The sequence below is a fragment of the Botryllus schlosseri genome, chromosome 2, assembly GCF_051294905.1.
Source record: "Botryllus schlosseri isolate E-star chromosome 2, Bs_hap1, whole genome shotgun sequence".
Taxonomy (NCBI): Eukaryota; Metazoa; Chordata; class Ascidiacea; order Stolidobranchia; family Styelidae; genus Botryllus; species Botryllus schlosseri.
In genome coordinates this window covers 15,631,681-15,649,437 of record NC_137237.1, presented here as the reverse complement: position 1 = coordinate 15,649,437, position 17,757 = coordinate 15,631,681, and the positions used below count along the sequence as shown (strand labels likewise).

Genomic DNA, 17,757 nt, shown 5'->3' with positions numbered 1-17,757 from the left:
GGAAGAATACCTAATGTATCAGATTGAGTCTAACTATATTCGCGATTACGAGACAAAGTGTCGTTCAACATATTCGACCTTGCGTTTGCGCTCGCAGTAAGACCGTCCACCGTGAAACCTATAGGCACGACATGATTGACGCAAGTTGGTCACAGCTTTCGATATCGATATGTCCATGCGCCGAATAGCCCAGTCCTCGGAAACTTAGCCCAGCGATATACAGCAGGCCCGCAATATAGTCAAGTGATAATATTATTGACCTATGGACTTCAAAAATTTTTCGCGCTTCGCGCGGATAGTGGCCCGCGCAAAAGTTCGTCAATCGAATGTGGCCCTTTGGCCGAAAAGGTTGGCCAGCCCTGGCCTATATTAATGTACACGATACCTAGCGACGACTCGGGCCACATAATACCAAAATGCTGAAGTACATATTGGCGTTTTAAACGTCGCTAAATGTATCGACTGAGGCAATGAAATGATATAATAATCCCATAAAAACAATATCTTCCGACGCTTTGCCGAAAATTTCGACGAGGACTTGCCAGGGAATATAAGCTTACGTCTTAAAAGTCTAGGCCAGACCAGACAATGCATTCGGCGTCTGATTATTGCTACATTGATATTGAGCAGAGTGTAAAACAGGTTACTATACTTGCTACTGATATTACTCCACAAGTTATACAGCTGTAGCCAACACCTCAATCGCACGGATTTGGTTTTAATGATACAGTAAACCTGCTATATTTGTTACATCAGAAAACGACATCAATCTCATTTATTGGTTGGATAAGCATCATTCGCTGACTATACATGAAGTGTATTTCGATCGTGATGTTGTGTGATTGCGCGTCAGTACTACAGCAGAGAGTCACCAAATATCCACAACCGGAAAGCTGGATATTTCGAGCAAACTTTTGTAACAAAGCAAGTACATATTTTGAGATTGTCAAGCAAGGGGCATGCTCGTTTTGTGTTGATTTTTTATTCTGCCAGCATCATGCATAGAGTGGCCCGCAGTTGAAATGTGATAAATTCGAACCAAAGATGTAATAATGAAGTGAAAATTGTAATATATGAAAAAGGTTCACAATGCAGAACCTACCAAGGTTCTGTTGTGAACGCAAACCTCTAAATTTCTGAGGTTCACACACTGAACGCGAACGTGAACCTCACGTTCACACCATCCCTCCTTATAAGTATCCGAAAAAAATTGTACTTTGTAGAGAGTTAGCATAATTTGTCAACATTATGAGATATAGACACCATGCGAGGGGAAAAATCCATCATGTCATCATAAAAGCTGTCGCGTTATGATAATGCAGCTAGCGGACATTTGACGTGCCACAACTATAGCTAGAATATTTTAGAATTTAACAATCATTTATGTGATGATATCACAGCATTAGAGGAATGTGCTCTAATCCAAGTTTTCAAGTATACTCCCGATTAAGGCTATTGATCATGTCATTGCCCATCAAGTCAAATCAAAACAGCGTTAAAATTCCCATCAAATGTTGGAACAGATAAATTACAACATATATATAATATTAAATGTGTCATATACTAACAGAAATGTACAATCGCTGAACAACGCTTGGTGTTACAGCGGTGGAGCGTATACGTTGCTCGCCACCATTGTGGCATTAATAACATATATAAAGTGTACCAAGATGTAAATAACTATACATTAAGAGGGCTACAGAATGCCAATGGTTCCCATAACGACTTGCATAGATAGCGAAACACCAAGCTACAACTTTTCTGAACTATATCTTCCATGACACGCGAATAGTTTGTCGTTTCCATTGTTTATAGGTCGCTCGGAGTAAAGTCGAATCTTCTTCATCTTGTCATCAAGTCAGACCCAGTTCGAGTAATACTACGAAAGGTCGAGTCCAACTTCAAGTCATAATTTTCAATCACGAATCACCAGCTGTTCATGTTTTATCATCGTAAATAGGCAATGTGACGTATCTCATCTTCCCTCGCATGTTGGTTGCTTTTGAAAGAGATTTGTTAGTGAAGTTGAATGAGTATAGTCTGTCGTTTTTTGAGGCATATTTAGAGTGAATTTTAACTTTTCAAATCAGAAAAAAAGAGATGTGGCACTGAAATATTGTCACATAATCGAATATCCAACATATCGATACGGGCCGCACAAAATGGTCTTGCGGGCCGTGTGTTTGAGCCCACGGCTGTAAGTCATCGCAACGCGATTTGAAGTGTGCTAAATCGAAAAGGACATTATTCGCAAAGTGATTTCGGTTGGCTATATGTCCCTTTCAAGCAAACAGGATTCTGTAATTGCATGTTTTCTGTAGGCATATCCTGAAATTTGCAAAATTCTGAATCCAATAGGACGTCTCGATTGTTGATATACGTATTCAGCGGGCGCCTTCAGCAAATATAGTTCGGGAACTACTGGTATAACCTACTATCACCCGGCACTATGGATATAGCCTACGAAGTATCAAACAGCCCTTTCTCTAGCGTTGGGACCCCGGGAAATCCCGATCCCGGGATTATTCCCAATGAAATCCCGGGATTTGTAAACAGCATTTACAAAGGCTTACGTAGCGCCATATCTCTTATGTTAGTAATAAAGCAGTGTCAAAATTCGGCTGATTGTCTACAGTGGTTCCCAACCTTTTTCGTCTTGTGGCCCCATTGCCCGATATTTGAGCTCAAATTTCCCCCCTATAAAAAATTTGCCTGTGACTGAAAAAGGTGCTTCTTAACGCACAACCATTTGTTGACTGAGCAATTACCGGACAATCATATTCAGATATGTCGAATGCGGACCGCACTGCACTGTGGTAAAGTACAGCTAAATTTGACCTGTTTTTACCGGTCGGGTAGCCGCTGACGAAAAATAAATCACCAAGTCCGCTTGCTATGGCCTCGAGTCAAATCAATGAATTTGATATGTTTTTGACATTAGCTCATATGTTGACTTAGAAAGGTAAACAATTTCACCAGCGGCCTTGTGCTGAATTCGGCTTGACTTTTTCCTGCTTAGTAGCAATTTGGTGACGAGGCTGTCGCGGGCCCAACGAAATCGTCTCGCGAGCCTCACTTTATCAGGGGGTGTAATATCTACGGAAAACATTTAAACATACAACCAGCTGAAAATCCGCCAAAGAAACATACAATTATAAAGAATTAGTTTCTACATAACAGTTCTACCATAAAAATCTAAAAACCTTGTGAACCCAGTCTGTTCGTTTAGAGGTGTTCCTAGTGTGTTTTGACTACAATGGTCATTTTCACCAGGTCAATTTCCTCCATTTTTTTTTCCGTAGCGGCCAACTTATAGGCTTTTATAAGGCACCGCTTACACGGATGAGATGGCAAGGAAGAGCCTAGGTAAACCCCCAACACTTAGGTAGGAATTATGGAGTCGACCTCGGTCGGACTCGAACCCAGAACCCATTGGTGTGGCAGCTGTTGAGTTTACCACTGCGCTATCTCGCCACGCATTGTGAACCCAGTGTATCTTCCGATACAACGCCAAAGCCAGATTCCCCCCTAAAAAATTCAAAATTTCCCCCAAGGGGGGAATTCCCCCCGGTTGGGAACCACTGGTCTAAAACAATTCGCAATAATGTGATAATAAAACCAGCCATGTCATAACGATGAACTACACAATTACTTCCGTCTAGTCTGAAACTTTTTGTTTCGTAAATCTACAGAAAAGCCAAAAGCAACTTGTGTCATGGCGCTTTGAAAGCTTCAGATGTCGCAAACTGGTTCGGGACTTGGTCAACGAGCACAGCAACAAAATCCGCAAATGTGTTGAAGAATAGCTTATTGCAATGAAACGGAATAATGCATGTTTTTCGATCACGTTGGACGAATCAACTTCTACAGGAAACAGGTGGTGCAGGAATTTAAACGCTCATTATCCGGGTGGATTTCGATCGCTGGGTTTCATTCCCATTCACGGGAGCATGATTTTGCGTCAATATTACCAGGAATAATGTTAGTGTATTTTGTATGTGTATTTTACTACTTTGCGAATCCCGGGAAATCCCGGGATTCAGAAGCGAAAATCCCGGGAAATCCTGATCCTGGGATTTCAAATTTGATCCCGAAGTCCCAACCCTCTCTTTCTCTTTCTCAGTGGCAAGTTAGCTACGGTGTTTAAATACAAGGCCATACGGAATTCTGTTAATCGACAAGTCACATAGCTTAAAGTGAAACATGTCAAATGCTCTTTAATTGCAAAACATAGGTTCGAATTAACATTATGTGTATTCATCAATTTACTATAATCCTTCATGCGAATTCCAGTAATCTCTGGATAGCAGGAATTGTTGCCAACATCAAAACGAAGCCAGGTGAATTCCTAATGGATTTTCCTCTCAGTGAGCCAGCCAAAACCTCTAGAGATCCATTATTTGGCGCCGGATTTAGCTCAAGAAGATCGCACATTAGTTCGTATATGTGAATCGACTCAAAGCCTGGTATCGTGAGATTTTTCTGAAAACAGAAAAACAAAATATGCTTAACGCTACCAAGATGCGTAATTATCGCACGTCTCTGATTATATTATTCATTGCGCTTGGCCCATAATTCTTCCAAGTGTTGATACACATGAGTTTAACTTTAAACGATGCACGTATTGAAACCGTATCGACAGAGATTAAGCGAAACTACATCTTCAAATTATAGTCTGAAAGGTATAATTTTACAAAATTATGATAAACGATAATGCTACTTGGAATCGGGAGGTTACCAAGCATCAAGTGTCCAAGGACTCTTTCAGGGTGACTTGCAAATTTTTATTGTCTATGATTAAATACCACCTTGAAAGATGGCCCGAAGGCGTAGAAGCTTCCTCGCATGTCAGGCTCCATTGGGTCGAAACCATGATCCCCGTCATTCACATGTACGCCCGGAAAATCCTATTATCATAAAGGAAATTGCATTATTATATGTATTTTGATATCACCAACGAGACTAATCCTCCCAGGTAGGGAAGTCGGGTGTGTAAAAATTGTTTGTCTTGTTCCATTCCGACTGATAGTGATAGCTGATTTCAAATCTTGTGAATGGCGTTTCCAAGTATAGGGACATTGCGAACGATCGGTTCACATTCGTGAGCGATATGCGAACCTTGATATTTCAAAGGTTCGCGTTAGCAATTGAACCTTAGTAGGTTCTATATAGCCTGTGAACATATATATGTGAAATACCATCATTTTACAGCAATCTTAACATCGGTGATCCGAATTAATTTGGTTTCAACGGCATCACGTCGACAGCAAAGCATATTCAACACAAATCCGAGTGAAACCGTGTGACGCAACAATTTAAATCGCGTTTTGAGAGTATCGCATAATATGTCACGCTATTTAGTTGTTAAATAATGAAAAGCAAGCTCGGAAAGTTGTCTAAACCTGGGCTCCTGTGATCTCCTGAGCATAGTACATTGTAAGTGGGCATTGGGCATGCAGAGTAATACCTATATTAATAGTCCCTTTTCAAATTCCTGTTCTTCAGTTTTGACGGATACGTCGGTAAATTCTACTAGCTCAAACCTTACCCGGTAAATCGTGTAACCCAAATCCGCCATCAGCACGATCGAAGTAACCCGGTCGTTGTTAGCGTAGTGCAGTCTTTCGGGAATGTCCTCCTTATAATACACTTTCATTGGCTTATTGGCATCTTCAAATACAATATGAGTACCAATCGCGAAGTTACGGTACTGAGCATATAAATTACCGTTAAGTTGTTGGTAAACTTTCGACAGTTCGTGAGGATACGGCTCTATCAAGCCTAAAGCGGCGTATGGAAATTGGAAAAAGATATCTGATGCGTTGACGTAGTCCAGAGTAGAGATGACCTCGTCTCCTCGGATTGATTTATCAATTTCCGTCATTCCGTGGTCGCTGAATATATCAGTTTTGGTCAGAAAATTATTGAAAATTAGCACATGGGCAATTGGGCATTACCGTTGTTTTTAATATTTTACATTAATCGATCGTTAAACATGCAAATGTCGCAATTTCAACTCCAGTGATTTTATATATATCTTGTACATTTCAAGACACATTGAAATATTTTTAAAAGGTCTGATAGTATTTGTTTTAAAATTTATATAGATATTTGGTGATTAGACTTTACATATTCGAAAATAGCATGGATATCATGACTATCTAGATATCCCCTCAAAATAGATTCGATTCGCTCTCGATATTCAATGATTTATATATCGTTGTTACGTCGTGTCTGCTATTATACATACCTCACTATTATAACATTCAAGTGGTCTTTCAAACCATTAACCTCTATTTTGTCCAATAAGTATCCGATTGTACGATTTACAAGAGGTAATGCCACATCCGCAATTTCATCTGCATCTGGCCCGTAACTATGTCCGCTACTATCAGGCTGTAACAATATGATGGTTGGAAACAATATTCGACAAGTATTCTCATTAGGGATGGTGTGAACCTCGGAAAGGTTCAGGTACGTGTGAACGCGAACCTTTCTGAAAGGTTCTTTGAGAACGCGAACGTGAACCTCATGACGCCACGTGACGTCATATTGCTAATTCCAACCATTCATTTCAGTGAAGTGAGAGCCTATAATAATGTACGCGATACCTAGCGACGACCTGGGCCACATAATGCCACAATGCTGAAGTCCATACTGACTTTTTAAGCGTCGCGAAATGTATCAACTGGGTCAATCAAATGATATATTAATCCCACAAAATCAATATCTTCCGTCGCTTTGTCAACAATTTCGACGAGGACTTGCATGAGAATATAAGCTTACGCCTCAACTAGGTCAGAACGGACAATGTATTCGGCGTCCGAGTGTTGCTACGTTGATATTGAACAGAGTGTAGAACAGGTTTTACCCCATTAACAAGTTATACAGCAGTAGCCAACACCCCAATCACACGGATTTGGTTTTTATGATACAATAAATTTATGACATCGAGATGGACCCGTACGCTTGCTAAATTTTTTACAGACAACGATATCAATTTCATTGATTGGTTGAATAAGCATCATTCGCTGACTACTTACATGTCCTGCGTGTAGCGTATTTCGCTCTTGATGTTGTGTGATTTCAGGTCAAGCTCACAGCAGAGAGTTACTAAATATTCACAAACAGAAAACTGGATATTTCGAGCAAACTTTTGTAACAAAGCAGGTAACATTTTTGAGATTGTCAAGGTGCATGCTCGCTTAGTGTTCATTTATATGCTACCAGCGCCATGCATAGAGTGGCCCGCAGTTGAAATGCAATAAATTTCAACCAAAGATGTTATAATGACGTGAAAATTGTAATATATATAAAAAGATTCATAGTGCAGAGCCTACCAAGGTTCATTTGTGAACGTGAACCTCTCAATTTTCGAGGTTCACACACAGAACGCGAACGTGAACCGCACGTTCACATCATTCCTATTTCTCATGTTCACCTCTTCAAAATATAACGCAATGAAGTCGAAATCGTCATCACGAAACCACGACATGACGTCGTCAATTCTGGCTTGCCAAGCTGATTCGTCTTTTGGCGTTGTTATCGTTTCCAATATCGAGCGCGATGCCGTTCGTCCACCTATTGTGGCGTTACTGCCAGGGTAGAAGTAACCTCCACTTTTTAGCCCCTGAAATTGTTGCTGTTAGTAAGTTATATGGCTTCGGACGATATGGTCATCATAAACGGCAGGTAGAATAGGCTATACATCGGCATATCCTAAATACGGTTGTACGAAATGAAATCTTCACTGACGGTGGACATTTAGAGATGCACAGAAGGGGTCAGAAGGTAGAGTCACTACGAAGTGTCGACAGCAGGGCACTTTAAGTATACTTTCATTTGGAGTCACATTCATAACTGGAGTTTACGTACCAGCATTTCGATTTCCAGATGAAAGGATATAGGCAAGGTTGCCATCGACACGGACCCAAAAATAAGGACAGTCGAAAAATTAAATTACCATGAAAAATCGTTTTTGTACATACTTTGTATTTATACGAGCCGGTGCTTATCACATTGCATACTTTTCGCCAAAAATAATCTGCTTCAGAAACTCCTTGTTATTAGAAATTGCTTCATGGTTCTTACGACAGCTCAGATCTAGGTTTACCTTTACTCAGGGTCGAAACAGCACTTCGTCAGCCGCCCCACCCCCACCCCCCAAAAAAACACATTAGTCTGAGGCACCCCATAGGGTGATATCCCAAACTTCTTCACCTCGTTGTGATTAGAGGCGGCAACCAAGATGGAAATGGCCGTACACCAAGTTTAAACAAAATCATTTTTGAGCGTATGGAGCATGAACTTAAGTAACAATGCTTATAGTCTTGGTCCTGGCTGACAAAAAGTTATTTGCGATGTTGGAATCGGGAAATATTGCTTTGAACAATTTCGAAGTGCAATCGTTGGCGAGGAATGGTTTCTGGTGTTTGACAGTATGGAATGCCCAGGTACCCTCTACAGCAGCTGCCTTGTAGTCTGTGGTCGTTCGTGCTGATCGACTTTTGGAAAAATTATTCGTCGACTGGCTTCAATTAATCATTACGACACACTTTTTGTGTTTTGGGGTATGAGTGTGAGTTGAAATAGCGGTCTTTCCTATGGCCTCCGGGTTAATGTCACAATTGCAGATGTTGCAATGTTAGAAAAACTCGCCTATCAAGCTTCGTTAGATACCTTTGAATTCTCTCTCATAATCGTCACGAAAAATGTTTTTACGCCTGCTCATTAAGTAATCAGATTTAGGCTTATTAGTAGCTAAAACTATATATGCGCAAGTACAATATAATTTAGTTAAATCTATCAATGTTTTATAGCTTTACTACTGTTTAACCAATATGTCGACTGCACTGCGCCTTTTTTCACTACGCAATAAATGCTGCCTTCCCCACAGCTTGAGCTTATTCTGCTGTAGACCAAACAGCAGGAACCTGGTAGCCTACTGATGTTTACTCCTAAAATGATGTCCGCTGCGGTAGCTTGGTACAGACGAAACTGCTATACCACCACTCCCTAACCATCTCACCACTTAGAAGTTAAGTCTTGTGGTGTGTACGTCACGAGAGTTCCTTTCATTTATGATGTCATAAAATCTCGACGCAAAAGCATAATTTTAGAATTTTATGCAACACAGATACCAGAGGAAAACAATTGAGGTTCTGTAGTGGTTGAAAATAAGACAAAATAAGGACGCAAGCTCGAGAATAAGGACATTTCTTGGAAATAAGGACAGTTGAGTTTTCTAACACATGACCCTTCAAAATAAGGACAAATCTTAGAAATAAGGACGGTATGGCAACCCTGGATATAGACCTACGAGTACTTGGCGGGCGGACTGCTGAAGCACGCGTGGTTAATTGTGGCCAAAGGATTGGTCGAAGCAAGACCCACAGCGCACCCTAGCGAGATCGCAACATTTTTGGTTTCAAAAATAATCAACTTTGAGCATCACTGGTAGTCATTGTCGTGGCGGACATGGACGTTCAGTTCAGTCTGGTTCAGTTCAGTAAATTAGGAATTTCATCTGATCAAACACCACAAGATTGCGATACAATGAAAATACAGGACGGCGTCGAAACGACTTGGCGATGTCGATAAATCAAACTTCCACCCTGTCCTACGAATATACTTAAAACGAAAGAGCGTGTTAAAAGAGGCAAGCAAAAGATTACACGCTCAATGAGAAATAGTCTACACTAGTGCTCTTGAACTTGTGCGCCCCGCGGTGTGTAAAAATCTGCGTGAGGTGCACATGTACGAAAGGATTTACCGGAGTGCATGAAGAACAGGAAGGCTGCATGAGAAACATGAAACTCTTAAGAAGCGGTTTATACGTAGTCCTACTGTGACGTGACCAGTGATGTGGAGTGCTTTTGAGGTTTTTGTTAACAAATTGCAGTTAGGTAGTAAGCAAACTGAAACGCATAATTGGCAGCCAGGCGGATGTAATTAATGTGTCTGGAAGTGCTTGGAACCTAATTTTTAGTCATCACCCCCGAAAAGGGTACATGAGTCAGAGCTACAAATGTAGAGGGTGGACACCACTCATAAAAAGATCGAAGAGCCCTGGACTACACCATTATCAAAAATGGGAAACCGGTGAAGGGCTATGATACAGCACTGGGTAGAGTTGAAGTCGGTGACGTGGCGAAGTTTATCCGGTATTATCGATACGGACGCCAGTGCTTGTCTAGTGGAAGCTGCTTGCTAAGTGATCATATTCGAGGACGCTCTAATATCAACTGTAGTACGGTTCCACCTTCCACGTATTGAACCTATCCGCGTTGAGTGAATGTTTCGTTTTTCTATGACCGACGCCTATTTGTGATAAAGTCGACACGGAGGACGCACGTGAATTAATTTTATGCACGCTAGATCCCGAAGAAGAAAAGTCATCAAATTCAACAAGATAAAGGCCGCAATTGAACTGATACAAGAACTTGGCAAAGTGTAGCTTCCTGAAGTCTTTTTTATGTTCAAGACACCAACTTTTATGAGAATGGAATAGATAGACGGAAAGTGGCACTATGTTGCGTTTGTGTGATACGTACAAGCACCCAAAGTCAAACAGGCTTTTACTTGATAAACTGTAGCCGTGATGCTTTTAGTTTGGTAAAAATGTTCCACAGTCCTGTATTAAGATTATGCTGCTTCTTTTTTTTATAAATTGGTAACAAAACTGCTTTATGACACGTCTCAGTATATTAGGACTGCAGACAGTCCTAGTCTGCTGGCGCAATTACCTGTGAGCTGGCGGTAATCCAAATTGGCTCGTATCCATTGTCCCACCAGTAGTTATTTGCTAGAGTCGTGTAAAAGTTTCCGACGACTATGGAGCTTTCGCTTCTGTTATAATCCACGTTGTGCACAACTCCATGACTTTCCACGTGCAATCCTATACAATCAATTGATGACATAAGGTATGAAATCCATTTCAGAATCAGGCGTCTGACGAAAACGGACCCCACTACAATCCTATCGTTTACAAGGTAAGGGATGTAGATGCAAAACTTTGCACCGGAAAGTGCCGATGACTGTATTTACACGCCTCGGCAGGGTAGAAATTGGTAGAATACAGAGTGTAATGGATTTAAAGAGGATACGCAACACGGCTATTGGCAATATTCAGTAGGATATACTCTGCACATTTAGCGAAGGTCGTTCTGGCCGATAGAGTTGATAGACGAACGTACAGTTTTGTTTAACAAACAAAAACTTAGCATGCAATACATGTTCAAGCAACACAATTCTTAAAGGCTCCCGTGGACCATGCAGTCAATTGCATCAATGGAGTACGAAAGTGATCCGACAATAAGTTGAAGACATGTTCCCCACGCCATACATAATATGATTGGACCTTGTCAAAACCATATGTCAACACATTGATATGAGACAGCAGGCCTACCTGTCGCAATTGTGGTGTGAGAAGGTGATGTTTGTGTGGGGAAAGGTGGTTGAAGATATTCCGCGCGAACGCCGTTCTCTTTCAAGTATTGAAAACTTTGCAAGTCAGGTCTTCGGTCTGCGTAATCCCATCTATCAAAAATATTTCAACCCGCTGAAATATCAGGCTCTCGAGATTCATCTAGGGTTGCATTTAATTTAGAGCAAACGATGTTTTAGATCACTCTGCTTAAAATATGTTTTAAGCAAATACCTATTTCAAAAGAACAAAATTGTGTTGCTGCTGTTGTTTGTTTCAAACATTGTATAATTATGCGATAATTCAGTAAATACTCTCGAATAAACATAGTAGTATGCGTCTATACGGACGATTTGCACCCAATATAGTCGACGTATGCGATATGGAGTGGCTGGAACCCTCGAAATCGTCATCGATTCAATAGTAATAGCATGTAGATATGACCGGCAACCGTAAAAATGCTGCATAACGATGTAGAACAGGTTAAACGTATTTAAGGTCTGTTTATGGCTATAGATAACTAACCTACGGGTATCGGGTATCTAGTATCCAGTACGAGTATCTACTACAGTGGTTCTCAACCGGGGGTCCGCGAAGCATTTTCAGGGGGTCCGCGAGACCTCCAAATTTTCAAAATGATTTATAGCCTAATTTGTATTTTTTTAATTAGGTAAATCACGAGACAGATTCGCTTAATAACTGGTAAAACGTCAAGACTCGTATTACAAAAATGGCCGTCGGAATGAAATATCCTACTGTGCAAACTAATTCTAATTAATAAATTGACAGCAGCCTAATGATACAAACATATGCTGCTATTTGAAGATGCTTTGTTGAGGTTTGTGACAAAGAAAACTTCGAGTCGTAAGGTCAATTAGGGTGACTTCGAAATGTTTACAAGTTGTTAGTCTCAGCAAAGGAGTGAGCAGTCAATATAAATGGTCATTTTTGATCCAATTTCTTCTGTAATATACATCGCTACTATTCAAGAATAACTTCAAGATGAGCTGCTAGATAGAAATGGCTAGGCTGAACGTTCATTGAAAATATGTTTCTCAATTTAGGTGCCTTGAGGACGTTAAGGTGTCAGCGGAAGCGTTTAAGAGCTAATATTACATTAGCCACCACCTATCTTTGTGGAAATGAATTTTCAGCACTCGTTCGTATCATATCAAAAGCGCGGGTTTTCAAGACACGGCCACTTATATCAATAAATGAACCTGAAAAATTTGCTTTGAAATAATAAAAATCGATGCAATTTCTACGTAACTTATGATGTTATTTATGAGGAAACTCATTTTGTTGCTGTTTAGCACTATCCTAAAGTTAAATATTGCAGAAGTCATATCACGATTGCACGATAGTTGAGCTAAATTGGAACGACGGCCAAAAGGGGTCCGCGAAGACAAAAAGGTTGAGAACCACTGATCTATTAGGTTAGTTATCTATATAATGACAGTGGTCGAAAGCCTTTTTCGCCGATGGAGCCCTATTAACCCTATATTTTCAATTGTCAATGCCAATCCACTGTGGCGTCACAATTAAAGATTCGTGATGTCACCGCTAAAAACACAATAAAGCAATATAAAGCATGTTTTAAACACGGGCCATAATCTAAACATGTTTGTTTAAAATTGATTTTTTTTTAATTAAATTACACTCTAGATTCGGCCATGCACTTAAGCAATCTATGATTGGCGTCAGTATGAAGCCATAGCACGCTGTATTGACTTTTTATCTTCTTTCTTGCAGTAACAATTTGAATTTGTTGTGATTGCAGCATGATTGTTAATGAATGATTTTTTTCTGTTCACGTTGGTATAATTTATCATCAAATAGTTGGGTATTTTGATTTAAATATTTCTCTTCTAGATTCTGATTGCTCAAACTTAGGCTAAAGCGTAAATTTGAATTAGGAATAAGACTTTAACGAAAATGGATTTAAAGTTGGACATTGAATGGTTGATCAACTTTGACTGTTATGAAGAATTAGATCGAATCTCAAGACAATATTTGATTTGTAGTTGAATTGAACATGTTGAGAAATAAATACTATATATGGATTTGAACTTAAATTGAAGTACAAATCCGAAACCTGAATAAGATTAAGATGTGTATTAAAAACAGAGGTGGTCAGGGACCAAGTCCTTTTACTTTTTCGGAGTATCAGGCCAGGATTCGCCTACCTGCGCTATACCCAAGTGGTTGTATTTTAGACTACTTGCAGTTATATTGAATGGATTTTGAATCAAAATTGGTCACTCAATACTCTTTGGATTTTGAAAGGTTGAAAGTAGTTGAAAGATCAGTCTGCAACCGAATGGGAGTAATGTCAAAAGCCGAATGGTATGCTGCTCGGTACTCGGTACACACGAAATGACGTCTATTTATTGTGTCGTTAACGTGAAACATTGGTGGTATATTTACTCTGTATAGATTCGAATAACTACAAACAAAATATCGGTTGGCCTATGTCTTAAATATTCGGGAAGTGTTTGCCTCGTTATTTACCTTGCAACAGAACTGCAAATTCTTACGTAGTCACCATAATCTCAACAAAACTGTAACCATGATATTAAACGAATGATATTAGTCAAATCTAGACTTCTTATTGTGGTCTGTGCTGCAAAATTTCCGCATCCTCCAGGATGAATATTCACACAACTGTCACAGCTTTCACGAGGTCAGTCTACCTACACAATTTACGGTTTTTCAGGAGGGGGCTTCGCTCTGAATATAATTACTAGAAACATCTCACCACACCGATACGTGTAGCTATTGCTTCTAATGTGAATGCGACCTCTCTGAAAATCTGGAAGTGCAAATATTAGGGAGTAGCTGTTTAGAAGTACAAGTTCACTACCAGCCATATATCGTTGCATATATCGGCCTGCCCATAAATTTGTTATTTGTCGATAATTACTTTGCAGATATAGCGTGCGCTGGATACTAAGACTAGATTAGACCGGGGATGGGCAACCTGCGGCCGTATAGAAGGAAATATGTGCGGTCATTGACATGGACACGTAATTCAATTAGTGTGCGGTCGTTGACATGGACACGTAATTTAATTTTTATGCCATCGACATGAAAATTGAATTTACGAATTGACTCCATAATTTTTGAGAGAATATTTAAATCTTTGAGAGATTTAATTAATCTTGAAATTTTCTTCGCGCTAGCCGCAATTCAGCCCCACTTCATTTTACGAGTTTAATGTCGTAGCGCCCTTTACAATCTGAGCCACAGAGTACAGATGCGAACAGCGGAGGAAAATGATGCACCCCATATAGAAATACCAACTTGGAATCGTGTGCTCCTCACGAAAGAAATTTTTCTGGTACGTTTGGGAGATTCCAATATCTTTCCACTACACCGACAATCCTGATGGGAGGTCAAGAAATAACAGCACGCAATTAAGTGACTAATAGCAATTGGCCCACCCGAATATGCATCATCATTTATATCTTGCCCTAAATTTTCGAAAACACTCTCTGCATCAACTCTGCCGGTGAATCTGATCATACGGGCTGACAAAGGATAAATATTGGACAGTAATATGTGAAATTCGTGAATCTGAAATAATTTTCACGCGTTGCGCGACCATAACAACTCCCACTAACTATATTCTTTATATAACCACTTGCGATTTCGATGCGTAGAGTAAGACGATATGAAAGAGTTGATTAGTCCGGAGTTCACCGGAAATGGGCATGGACAGTGGACAGTTTAACATGGGTATTTGGTGTTCAGTTAGTTCATTGCGACTATGTCTTGGAATGCGGGCGTAGACTAGTTAAGTAAACGAAATGCGGCCGTGAATAGTAAAAAGGTTGGCCACCCCCGGAATAGATGAATCCGGATCGAGTATCAATTTTAATGATTTAAGGCTAGTGAAAGTCAATTATTTCCGAGTAACGACGATATACTATATTCGACTAGAAATCGAACCATACAAGTGACCATGACCATGACCATGCATAAGATGTTACCAAATTTCATAGATACCTCCGTAGGGGATGATCCCACACTATCGAAACACATCTAAATTTGACTCCCTGTTACTTTCACGTTACCTTAATCCATCGAAAGAGATGAGAAGCAACTTGTGATGAGTTCCAGCGACAGTCGCGGCCTCCCAACAGATTATTGACAGCAGTAGAGAATTCACTGAGTGCATTTTACCAATCTGGTTGCAGCCTTATATTAACTAAACGAACTCAAACTTTGATACAGGGCCCGACAAGTTTGAAGAGTGACAGTATATGTTTGCGAAGGCGCGTTCATTGCAGCGGTTTGTTGACTCGTCTCCAATCACAGACGACGAGAAATAATCACCCTACGATTTTATTCGTACGACGATTATATATCGCGTTTCTCATGTTTTTTTTAATATTCAAGTTGATGTCGACCGCTATGGTCATTTACAGGCCAAACATCTTTATTTTTATTCCGTAGGTACCGACTTGTAGCACGACCAATTTCTAGGCCTGTGCTTGTCAGCCGGTGGGTCGCGAACACGTTCTAAATATTACACTTTCCTATTCAATTTTCCAAATATTCCGAACACTTTATATTCTAAATATTAGAAGATTAAATGCACATTCTCCTCCTCCACGTAAAATTGTTTTGCGCCCATAAGCGACACAAGTCACGTTGCCGTGAACCAGATTTTCGTCACAGTGATGTTGATTGGAGCGTGAAATCCGACAGTGCGTTATTGTGTATGCGTGAGCTCTGAATTCATTATTTGCTCCAAATGCTTAGCGAGCGTTGATCGGAAATGCAGCAATCCAGACCGATTAGGCGTTATAATCAGCAAACATTTGCCGCAGCGGGAGCTACGCATGACCCATTTGACGAATTAGACGAGTTGCTGATTGGATACCCGCTTTCTCGTCTGTTGGGTTTGTGGCATTCATGGTCATTTACACCAGGCCGATATTCTTTATCATGATTCCACATCTATCGACTTAAAAAAACGGTCCAATTTCAGATTTTTTATAACACCGATTAAGCAGAACGATTGCGAGGAGCCTAGATAAGCCTTTCACGCCTGTATTCATCTGTTACATGCAGAACCTCGACTGCCGCACCCCAACCCCCAACTCGTGCATCGTGCTTGAAGAGGGGCCAAAATTATCTCATGAATCAAGATAAATTATGGAGTAGTATATCAAATTTTGTTTGCGCAGTGCGCGGTTTGATATCTTGGTTTAAATAAAATAATGCGCATAATTTATATTAATAAGCCTTTCGGTGTCGGCCATTACCACGCCGCGACATACCAAGACATATGAAGTTTCGATCAGGAAAGGATCGAAACCTTCGGTATATATATGCCGAACTGTCCATTGACGATTGGCGCCTAAATGGCTGTCTCCAAATAATGCTGTTGCCAAAAATTCATAGTAATTGCCAACATCATTGATCGAATGCCATCATGAATTCGGGAATGTATTCACGCTAGGCGCGACCAGATAACTATAACGCACTGACAACGTAAAGACTGGCGCCTACGAGGTGTGATTTGAACATTAGTTGCGAAAGGGCGTCTGGTGGGTCGCGAACTGGAAAAGGTTGAGAAGCCTTGTCTAGGCTTTTATAAGACACTGCTTACAAGGATGGTATGGCGAGGAGGAGCCTAGATAAACCTCAAACACTTAGGTAGGAATTCTGGAGTCGACCTCTGTCGGACCGAAACCCACAACCCATTGATGTTGCAGCTGTGGATTATACCACCACTCTATCTCGCCACGCATTTTCGGTGTCTAAACATCATCAAGTGCCGATGCAACAGAATCTAGGGTCGCTCTCGTTCGCCGCATAGCGTTCCTTCGGCATTTCGCTGAGAGCTATCCCAACTATATACTTATATATATTACGTGAATACTGGTAAAGACATAAACCTAGTAGACCAGGGGTGGACAAACCACGGCCCGCGGGTCGCATGCGGTCCGCAACACCGTTTTGTGCGCCCCGCGAAAGCGTCAAGAAACGTTGCAAAAGTATTGGTAAAATGAGCACTAAAAGCAAATTACTCCGGTTACTTAATTAAAGTATTTCTTACTGTATCTCAACATGATAATGATAAATTATATTCTTGTCATAGTATTTTTTGTGTTATAGATGGCGTGATAGCTCCACCTCGCGGACCATGTCTTTTCATAATAATTAATTGCGAAACATTACAGAAAGTGAAACGTATATGACTTAATTCGGACCACGAGTGTCATTTTAGATTGGCAAAACAAGCAATTTTATTACTTTTGTGCCATGCTTGGAATACTTATTCGCGAGTGTTCGATAGATTCGCTCTTTGTATGTGAAGA

General features: G+C 40.4%; 1 protein-coding gene across 2 annotated transcripts; it reads right to left on the bottom strand.

The window, feature by feature from the left end:
- Positions 1-4,191: 4,191 nt before the first annotated feature.
- LOC145433811 (ectonucleotide pyrophosphatase/phosphodiesterase family member 7-like) lies at positions 4,192-15,696 on the bottom strand. Of its 2 annotated transcripts, XM_080311067.1 has the most exons (10): positions 15,502-15,696; positions 11,408-11,538; positions 10,746-10,897; positions 7,498-7,630; positions 7,442-7,464; positions 6,251-6,396; positions 5,728-5,894; positions 5,549-5,670; positions 4,809-4,907; positions 4,192-4,482 (listed from the first exon to the last, which is right to left on the bottom strand). In XM_080311067.1, the coding sequence occupies exons 1-10, from the start codon at positions 15,603-15,605 to the stop codon at positions 4,279-4,281; spliced, it is 1,281 nt and encodes a 426-aa protein (XP_080167193.1). In that variant the 5' UTR covers positions 15,606-15,696; the 3' UTR covers positions 4,192-4,278. The 2 variants fall into 2 exon arrangements, with proteins under 2 accessions (XP_080167193.1, XP_080167192.1); XM_080311066.1 differs by having other exon boundaries at positions 7,442-7,630; positions 15,502-15,694.
- Positions 15,697-17,757: the final 2,061 nt, after the last annotated feature.

Bases quoted from the DNA above. Each gene is read 5' to 3' on its own strand.
- LOC145433811 (XM_080311066.1), bottom strand. From the start codon at position 15,605: ATGCACTCAGTGAATTCTCTACTGCTGTCAATAATCTGTTGGGAGGCC. The intron at 6,397-7,441 runs GTGAACATGAGA...ATATTGTTACAG, and splicing joins TTGCGTTATATTTTGAAGAG to CCTGATAGTAGCGGACATAG. The intron at 4,483-4,808 runs GTGGTATTTAAT...TTCTGTTTTCAG, and splicing joins CCTTCGGGCCATCTTTCAAG to AAAAATCTCACGATACCAGG.